This window comes from Physeter macrocephalus, chromosome 11 (assembly GCF_002837175.3).
Source record: "Physeter macrocephalus isolate SW-GA chromosome 11, ASM283717v5, whole genome shotgun sequence".
Classification (NCBI taxonomy): domain Eukaryota; kingdom Metazoa; phylum Chordata; class Mammalia; order Artiodactyla; family Physeteridae; genus Physeter; species Physeter macrocephalus.
This window is the reverse complement of record NC_041224.1, coordinates 96,082,820-96,093,041: the sequence shown is the minus strand read 5'-3', so window position 1 is coordinate 96,093,041 and position 10,222 is coordinate 96,082,820. Positions and strand designations below refer to the sequence as shown.

At 36.5% G+C, this 10,222-nt stretch overlaps 1 protein-coding gene across 3 annotated transcripts in view; it reads right to left on the bottom strand.

Annotated features, from left to right (window-relative positions):
* The window catches only part of ZNF106 (zinc finger protein 106), a 62,927-nt gene that overhangs the window by 43,071 nt on the left and 9,634 nt on the right, over positions 1 to 10,222 (bottom strand). For 2 of the 3 annotated variants that reach the window (XM_028495419.2, XM_007104871.4), the window contains exons 2-3: positions 4,192 to 4,277; positions 311 to 372 (exon numbers count right to left, since the gene is read on the bottom strand). In XM_028495419.2, the coding sequence (XP_028351220.1) occupies positions 311 to 372; positions 4,192 to 4,275 (146 nt within the window). In that variant the 5' untranslated portion in view covers positions 4,276 to 4,277. The remainder of the gene's footprint in view (positions 1 to 310; positions 373 to 4,191; positions 4,278 to 10,222) is intronic. The other variant, XM_028495420.2, reaches the window with a different exon arrangement.

Below are 10,222 nucleotides of genomic sequence, written 5' to 3'. Positions count from 1 at the left end.
GAACCCGGTTCCCCTGCATCGGCAGGCGGACGCGCAACCACTGCGCCACCAGGGAAGCCCCCCACCCACCTTTATTGTAATCTATTTGCTAGAGCTGCTGTGAATTCTACACATTTGAGATGCACAAAGATTTATCCCTTTTGAAGGCAAAAAAAAAAATCTATTGTACTTGTTATTAATTCCAAAAGATAGTTCTATGCCGTAAGACAACATTCATTTATGAAGGATTACTATAAAATAAGCTGACAAGCACCATCAGCCCTCAGATCCCCCCACATCCAGAAGTTTACGGAAGACAGCCGTCCCATACCTGCCCTTCAGGTTCTCAAGTTCCCTGTGATGCAACATGCTCCGCATGTGTTCGTCCATCTCCTTCAAAATTAAAGAAAGCAGGTTAAACTAAGGGGGATTGCTTTGGGGAAAAAAATTCCTCTGTCCTGTTCAATCAACAATTGGGGCTCAAGCTCCTTGTATCAAAGTCATGTTTGCAGTTACCATTCTCAATTCAATATTGGAATCAGTTCCTTATTAAGTAACTCTTTAGCTTGTTTTTTGACATATTTCATTTTAAAATAAAGCAATAGTTAAGAAAGACCTATTTACGTGGCTTTTAAAAAAGGTTTGAAAGTATATTGTATTTAGGAGGCAAAAGAGTAAATAATAAACAAATATGTTAAATTCTATCCCAATATAAGGAATTTACTCAAGTTTATTTAAAAAAAAAACAAACTGCCTGATATCACATAACTTCTCAACTACTTGGCTACTTTTCACCATACCCTCTTTCCCCACTCAACTGAGAGTTTCTCAAGAGTTAGTTACGACTCTTACCCATGTCTTGGCCAGGGCCTGACATACAGTTACTAATATTTGTTGAATGAACAGATGGATACATCAATTCTTCACAGAAGTTACAGATATAACAGAATTTTCCTATGGGAGGTCAAAAAATGCCTTGAACACGGCAGTTGAATCATGGCTTCACCTTCACTGTCCACTCGCTTCCCCACACCAATTGATTTGTTTGGTTCCAATGAAAAGTTTGAAAATATACAAGATTCTCCCCTTCCACTTATAAGTGCAAGCGTGACACACACGCACACACCCCTCATGGACTAAGATATAATTCAAAGTTGCAAATGTCTGTCTCTCTGTCACACAAAGTATATATAGCCAGTATGCCATAATAGAGAATGGCTGTTTACCAATATGATAAAAGGGTTACTACAATTGTTGAGTATTACTATTAACTGTGCCCTGTGCTAAATGCCTCAAACATTTTCTCACTTGAACCACAAAACACTGCTAAGGGAGGATTATTAACATCATAAGGACACAAGGATGCAGAGAAGCTCATTTGTTTATTCACCAAATATTTATCAAGTGCTTCTTAGGTGCCAAGTACAGAGCTAGGCATTGAAGGGATAAGTGTGAAAATATTTAGTCTTGCCCTCTCAGAGTCACAGATTATCAAGTGGTGAAACTAGGACTCAAACTCTGGCAGATCTGACACCAAAGTCAACATTTCAAACACCATGTCACATTGCAAGCATCTAGTGCATTGAGATTTTTTTATTATATACAATTCATTTGTCAGAAAGAGTACAACAACCTCTTCTAAGTTATCTACACACAGTGTGATACACAGTGTTATGATTCAAAACACTTCCTTTTAATGGCAATTTTACTGAAGATGACCATCATTTCCTTCCTATCACTACAAATGCTTCATCCGGAAGGGATAGTTTTACATGTGACCCCTTCTAGCTACAACTGATTGGCTATTAACCAGAATGAACATTTACAGAGCGGAAAACTAAGTCGAGTTAGTGACAGGATACAGAATGAAAAAATCCATGAACAATATACAACACCTGCTCAAATCTCTATGCTTGCTGTTGTTCAGTTTTTGTTTCCTGTTGCTCAGTTTTTCCTTGGATTAGATTTAACATATGCCAAATCTCCTTTCCTGAGCTAAATTTAAGTCAGTCTGTTTCTTGCAATGAAACTATTCCTAACCAAAAGAGTATTCACTGAAATAGGTTACTCTCTCTGATGTAAAAACCAATTCTGTATTCTATTTCAGCTATAAAAAATGTTATCATTCAAAACTAGTTTTAATGTGATTTTTTTTTTTTTCCACATAGCTTGTGGGATCTTAGTTCCCTGACCAGAGATCGAAGTCGTGCCCACTGCAGAGGAAACACAGAGTCCTAACCACTGGACCGCGAGGGAATTCCCTTAATGTGACTTTTGATTGCTTAAAATACTTCAATAATCTGTTTCTAAATTTACAATGTGAAATCCTCTTCCATCCTGCTGTAAGGAATGAATGCAAATAATGAGACAACTGAGTTTTCAAAATAACTGAGAAAGATCCACAGGCACAGCTCCAAATGCATACCTGCGGAGTTACCAAGCTTTTATTTAGTTCCTTACATCAGTATTATGTTGTTAAAAGGAGGGGGAAGAAGGGAGAAAAAAAGGATTTGGGGTTGAACAAATTTGGAAAACACTGAGTAACAGAAAAAAATTTTAATATTTTTAAATTCCAGGGCTTCTCAGATTTTCATAAGTTAATAAGCATCAGGATACTCAGGGATGTAATACACAGTCACCCTGGATTCTTTTCTCCTTCACAGTGTATTTGGAGAAACCAAGGTAATACTAGTTTGGGAAGCTAGAGGAAAGCACATCAACATAAGTTGTTCATAGTCTATCTAAAAATAAGTATCTGAGTTTATCCCTTTCAGTTAACCCATCCCGTTAATTTCTTACCCCATATCTTAACATTTAAATCACGCCATTCCCTTGCTTAAAAACCTATAGTTTGCTGTCCCTAAGGCAGGAGTAAATAACCCCAGCCCTTATTTAACTTTGTTGTGACCCATGGAAACGTATGAAGAGACGAAACATGTTTTAATCCAGAGTAGAAGAAATGCCAAAAAGACTTAAAGTAGCAAAATTATGAGATATAACAAGATGGGCCTGCTACTCCACGAAAATCTGACACCACACCTCTGAGTACACATCTCATACCTTCTCAATTTCCCATCTCCCTCTAATCTGAAAGTAGCCATAAGGAATTTTTATTTATTGAAAATTTGAGTAAACTCTGGTCTAAATTTTTAAAATTGGAAGAGCAGTTCTTTTACTTTTGTAAAAGGCAGCAAGTATATTACTAAACATGATTTTAAAATCTCAGCTGGTTTTTCCATCACTAACAGAAATCCTAAATAGGAAAAAAAAATTCTTCAACCCAGCCTACTAGATGGATCACAATCAAACCCCTCAGTCTAGCACTCAACACTGTTTATCAACTATCTTCACTTAAATTACAAATCAAATTGTGGCCCCACTACTTCCAAGATGAAACTGTTCTAATCAGGTAAGCCTTCTTACCAACTCCTAGAACTGTTATACTCCATTCTACCGCCGTACCTTTGTTATGTATTTTTCTCCCACCTAAAATATCTCTTCTCCATTTCTTTTAAGCCATTTTACTCCCAAACATCTTTCAAGGTTTACTCAGACTTCGCTGGCTAACCTCACTCATGATAATCTTCCCAGTTCTCTGAACTTCCAATGACAATCAAGAACATCTTAAAAACACGGAGAAAAAATTCCTCAGTATTTAAGCTAGCAGCACTCTTGGAAAGCAAGAATAAAGGGGAAAAAAAAGAAAAGAAAAATGTGAGACAAACTGCAGCCAATTTCCATAAAGCAAAGGTAAATTCTTTTAGTTCTTAAAAACGTGTTTTTCTTTGAGCAACATCCCCACCTTGTGGACTTCTAAGGATATAATTAGTACCATTGCTGCTGTGCTACACTTTTCACAAGCATATGCAGAAAGAGAACTCCGCTACGTATCAATGCTGTTACCTTAGCTAATCAGAAAGTTGTTATAATCTCAACCTGAATTTTAATGTCTTTTCTCTATAACTGGTTACTAACTGAATTTCTCTTTATCATACTGTTGAGTATCCTCAAATTCCAGGTAGAGGTTTAATAATATAGTTACTGGTTTTATGAGGTAGTAATGAGAAAAAAAACCAGTGAAATAAGACTAAGGTTTAGGAAAGAAGCATAAGTAAGATGTTAAAAGCTTTTACCCATCTATAAATTCCATATGATGTCTCTGAAAAAATGATCAGTCATAAAAGCCTCAGATTCTCCCTCTTCTATTATTACCTTTTTTGAGCTGTACACAATGTGGCACAATATGCATTTTCGTTCTCGTGCCATAGTGACCAGATCTGAAGCACTCAACGTCATACCTGCAATGAGGAAGTAACATTTAGTAACCTTTTCTTCCCAGATGTCTTTTTAGATTCATCTTAACATAGCCCAAAATACAAATCCTGCAACTCCCTCACCTCCACCCTGCTCCCCCAGTCTTCCCATCTTGGTAAAGGAAAATTCCAATTTTCCAGGTACCTAGGGCAAAAACTTTGGGAGTCATCCTTGATCCCTATGAGTTTCTCACCCCATATCCACCCTCATCAGCAAATCCTGCCAGTCCCACCTTGAAGTACATCTGAAATCCAACCACCCCTCACTGCTTAGCATATCTACCATCTCACATGGCACCAGCCTACTGACCTGACTCCCTATTTCCACTCTTGTCTGTCCTCTCATGGTCTATTCTCAAATTAGCAACCAAAGATTCTCAGAACAGGATTCTTTTAAAATTTAAGTCCGATCATTTAACTCCTCTGCTCAGAATCTTCCAATAGAATCCCATCTCACTCATAGAAAATCCAAAGTCCTTTGTCACTGGCTACAAAATCTGTTTCTCTCTCATTCTCTGACTCCATGCCCTATAACTCTCCCTGTATTGCTCCATTCAAGTTACACTGTCCTCCTTGCTATTCCTTGATCACACCAGGGATTCTCCCACCTTAGGGTTTCTATATTTCCTGTTCTCTCTGCCTGGAATATTCTTCCTTAGGATGTACCTATGGCACAGCAGAGTGGACCCCACATCTCTTATTTCTGGTTTAAGAGCCTTTTCTCTGTGTTATGCTGACATTTAAAATATTTAAATAAATCCTTCAGACAAAAAAAAATGTATTTATGGTTTTCATGTCTCACTCTCTCATGCTGCCTCATCAGGGAGGCCCTCCCTGACCCCCTATAGAATACTGTACTTCCTGCCCTCCATTTCTTCTATCCCCCTAATAACCTGCTTAATTTTTTACTTTTTAATAGTACTATGGTAGATTGTTTCCATAGATGGCCACAACATTATCTCCCACCCCACGTGCTCTTTTGCAGTGTGACGTTGTCACCACCACCCATCAAAAGGTATAGAGTCTATTTTCCCTCCCTGTGACCTGTTTTGACCAATAAAATGCAATGGAAGTGACAATGCAATTTCTGAGGCCGGGCCTTAAAAACTTTGCAGCTTCTGCCTTTGCACACTTGGAACACTGCCTCTTAGAATCCAGCCACATGGAGACGCCAAGGAGAAAAAAATTGAGGCCCCAGCTGAGCACCCAAACAACAGCCAGCACCATCTGACAGCCATGTTGGGCACTCCAGGCCCAGCTGCCAATGAGTGGGACCAGTTAAAGAACCATGCAAATGAGCCTTTTTCAACCCACAGAATTGTAAGAAACAAAATAGCTGTTTTAAGCCAGTAAATACTGGGACAGCTTGTTAAACAGCAAGAAATATCTGAAACAAGCATCCTTTACTACCTAACAGTATATATTTGTTATTCTTTGTTTCTCCAATTAAAAATTAAGCTTCACAAGAACAGAGACTCTGTATATTTTGTTCACTAGTATAGGTCTAGCACTGAGAACAGTGTCTGACATATTGTAGGCACTCCATAATTATTTGTTGAATTGTTCCAAATAGAACTATCTTAGGTTATTAAATGTAAGACAGAGATAACTGGATAAATACTGAGGTTTGGGTTAAGACCAGAAGGGTCTCTATTCTACAATCCTCTAGCACTACCATACTTTCCTCCTGCATCCCTGCAAGGATGCTCTACCTGAGAATTTAATTCTACTCCCCAGGAAAAATTATTTTTCCTCCACATACTCACCAGACTCTAATAGATTTATCTGCTTCCTTGCCTGGGCTTGTTCCTTATGGGACTTAAAATTGTGATGTAATGAAGTTATAAGCTGCCCTAATTTAATCTTTAACCCTTAGACAACATGGTGGAAAAACCAATGAGAAGGAAGCCTAAGGTTCTCTACCTCTCTTGTCACTCAGTTTCCTTGCTATTGCAACCCACTCCATACCACTACTAAATGTTTGAAATAATTCTATTCAATAACAAATTACAAAGCACCAAAACAAGATTGTGGGTAAAATTTTGACCAATTGAGAAAGCTAAATGTTAACTAGCTAATAAAACAAAGAAATATACCTTTATGGATAGGTATAGTATTATTTATGCTTCTAGTATTACTAACCTATCCTAAATCTCAAAATTAACACAAACCACTCTGGTGCTAAGTGTCAAAGCACAATTATTCTTTTAATTCCCTTATCTCTTAACATTAACTTTAATTACTATTTGCAAGCAGTATTTTGTTACTTCATTCAGCAAGCATCGTTCTAAGAGTTGCAAAATCAGTGATAAAGATGATATATCCAGAAATGTTTTTAATACTGCTTCAAATTATTACCCATTAAAGCAAAACAGGAACAAAAAACTTGGAAGCAATGCAGTCAATGAAAAAGTGAGACTTCCTGGCACAAGCAACAGCAGTTGCTGTGGGGTTTTTATATATTTACTCAATTGAAAACTAAGCACTAAAATACCATCTGTGTTTCTATTTAATAAAGCCATCAACTCGTAGTAAATGGATAAAGAAAGTCATACAATAAAAATACTCTCTATCAACCTTTTAACCAGACTCCCTCTTTTTATTTATTTTTTCTTTTCACGAGCTCCATGTTTCTAATCTGCACATATTAAGTTTCATTTCTGTAAAAATTTTCACTTTCATAAAAAATCAAAAAGTGTAAACTGCTAGCAAAGTATTTAATCAAGAAAGACCTAGTATTTAAAAACACTGAGTTGATATGATTACAGCTAAAGACAAAAGAACTTTAATTTGTACATCCTTAAACTGGGTAAAAATATAATTTCCATTAAGTTTTCTGAAATACTGAAATTAGCTCACAGTCTTCTTTAAAGGTCTTAACAAGGATTAGAAGTCAGGGAAATAGAAACCATCCATCCAACTTTGCAACCTCAAAATACTTGAGAGGTTACATTATACAAGTCAAGTAAGTGTAAAAAACAATTCAACTACTGCTGTCCTTACTTTAACCACCTTACATCTTCCCCCATATCACTTAAATATACCCATTATGAAATCTTTCAAACTTTCCCCAAATAACTGTGAGAAATATCTGTGATATGTCTTAGTCGTAAGTCTAAAAAATCCTACAATAAGTATCTTTTCTCAATATCTTAATTACTATCCTATTAATACAATTATCATTCTCATAGGCAAAACCATATTACTGATTCTTTTCTTTCAGATTCTCATATTTAGTCACCAAGTCCTGACAGATTTCAATTTTTTAATTGTTATTTACGCTGTACAGTAGAAATTAACTAACATTGTAAATCAACTGCAATTCAATAAAATAAAAAAATTTTTTTAAAAGAGGAAAAACAATTGTTATTTACTCTTCAGTGTGATAAACCTGCATGACCTTATATGTATTCTTCTCCCTTCACCCAACTGCTATACTCACTAATGTTTCCTGCCTTGACTCCTGCCCCCAATAAATGAACAAGTTCTAAATCCAAGCAGTACATCAGAATCACCCACACAGCTTACTAATAAAAAGAAATACAGTTGTGTGGGCAGAGTAGAACTATTGCATTAGTCTCCAGACACCCCATTCTGTACTTCATCATGCTCTGAAGGCTATTTAATGGTAGGTACGTCTGGTCTCACTGACCTTACCATGAGGAAGAGATCTGTCTTTTCATATACCTATAACACTGGTTACAATAAGCACATAGTACTTAAGATATTTGAACTCTGACATAATTAAAGCCAACTGAGACTCTATATGATAATATACTGTAAAACACTGAAGAAAAAAAGCGTAATTCTTGGTTTGCTGCGGTGGGGGAAGTGGTACTCAGATTAGTATCCCTTTTCTGAATTCCACAGGTAACTTGTCCACTTTAATCCTGACAAAAAACTGATGGATTTCTGGCGAGCAAGACAGGGCAACAGAGAGACAGTGTTCAGTGATACAACAAGTTTTTGTCACTACCCCTAGGTTGCCCAGGTTATGGAACAAAGATATGACTGGCACTTCTGAAAAGTCCTCACTTTGCTGAGTGGGACTCCCCAGAAAGTTTCAAAGCTCCTAGCTAAGGAAGGAGTTTTAGTAAGCTGACAACAGAGGTCAAGAAGTATTTTGGGGCATATGAACCTGTAACCACAACTTTCAAAGGCTTATTCTGGGTACCTGTCCTATTTACTAGGTCTAAATTCTGGCTGGCTCTTGTTCCCCAAGGCAAGTGATTGGTGGTTTCCTGCATCCAACCAGTATCTCTGATGGAGCATAAGTTCATATGCATTTTACTCACTAGCATTCCTACTTTTTATATTATCTGCCCTAACATAACACTCACCAGGATCATATATGAATGTGTATACACACGCACGCGCGCACACACACACACACACACACACACCACTCTTTATTCTTTATTAGTAAGCATAGGGCTAAAACGAAGACAGGAAGTTAAGGCTGTGACTCAGGAAAAGGGATCAAAAGTCAAGCATCCAACAGATGAAGCTGTTCATATTGCCCATCACCAGGCAAGGAAATGGACAGGGCAGACCACAGTCTGATTCCTTACCTCAGAATCAGAACTACGGTCAGGTTCCAATATTTTACTCAATTCTGGAACTTGGAAGCATTATGTCCTAGAGGGAAAAATAACTGAGAAAGAAACTGGGATAATGCCAACTCTAACATGGTAATAAAAATACTAGCAAAAGTTATCATCATATAACAGAGTAAGTCATAAGCCCAAAGACAGCTTATACAAACACTGTTTTAAAAGTTTAACTGGGTAGCTTGTTGCAATTATTTAACAGTTTAAAAAGTTGGCATTCCTGTATTCAACATATCATTTATATATATTTCCAAGCAACCCCAAAGATCCACACAGTAATGTAAAATTCTGACATGAATTACAATCAATGCAAGCTGAGTGAGCCTTACTAACTGCTCACTATTCTTCTCAAAAAGCTTTGCTGTTCTCCGTGCATCTTATTGCTAACAGTACATTCAATAATCTTCATCCACTTTATACAAGTATGACTATAATAACAATCATTTTCACTCTTCTTTTTATAGAACCTTTTAAGTTCATGGGTGACCATACCACAGTATTACAGTAAAGCATTTATTTTAGCAGTTTTAATTTATGTTAACAGCTTTCTAAATGCCTTTGTCCTGTATTTAAAAAATCATTAAGTCTCTGAAAAGGTCACCATATATTTTATTAGATTTTAAGAAGGAATTCATGTGCTACTAAAGTAGTGGTATTTGCAAATTTTGGAATTTGCAAAAATCTCATATCCTTGTAAATGTCAAAAGTCAAAAGCTCACGTGCATACTGTACATGTGGCAATGATGTATCCCAAATCCCAGCAATACAGTAAAAAATATGCTTAGACAAAATTAGCTGTTGTTCAAAAAAAGTACAGTATTCCAAGAGCTTGAAAAACTTCCCAGGGCTCAAACTCACCTTGAAATTATCAGCCTAAAAAGTATACCTGTATAATATCCTCCTAAGTGGTCTCAGCAACCCCTCTCAAACTACTCTCAGGTAATCCTGTACTTTCCTAATTCCTTATACTACAGCAGAAGTAATCTCTTTAAAATGCAAACCTGATCATAATATTCCCTTGATTTTTCTCCCTATATTGTATTTTGGAAAATTTCAAACACAGAAATATTTAAAGAATTTTATAGTGAATATCCCACACCCAGTTTACCATATACGCATATACCCACCACCTAGATTCTATGGTTACTATTTTACTCTACAGTACTTGCTTTATCAGATACCTATCCATCTATCTTTGGTCACTTAGTCATCATGTATTATGACTGATTAATATTTTGCCTAGAATTGTTTGGGTCTATGTTCATAAGACACACTGTTCTGTAATTTTCTTTTTTTATATAATTTTTTTTTTTTTTTGGC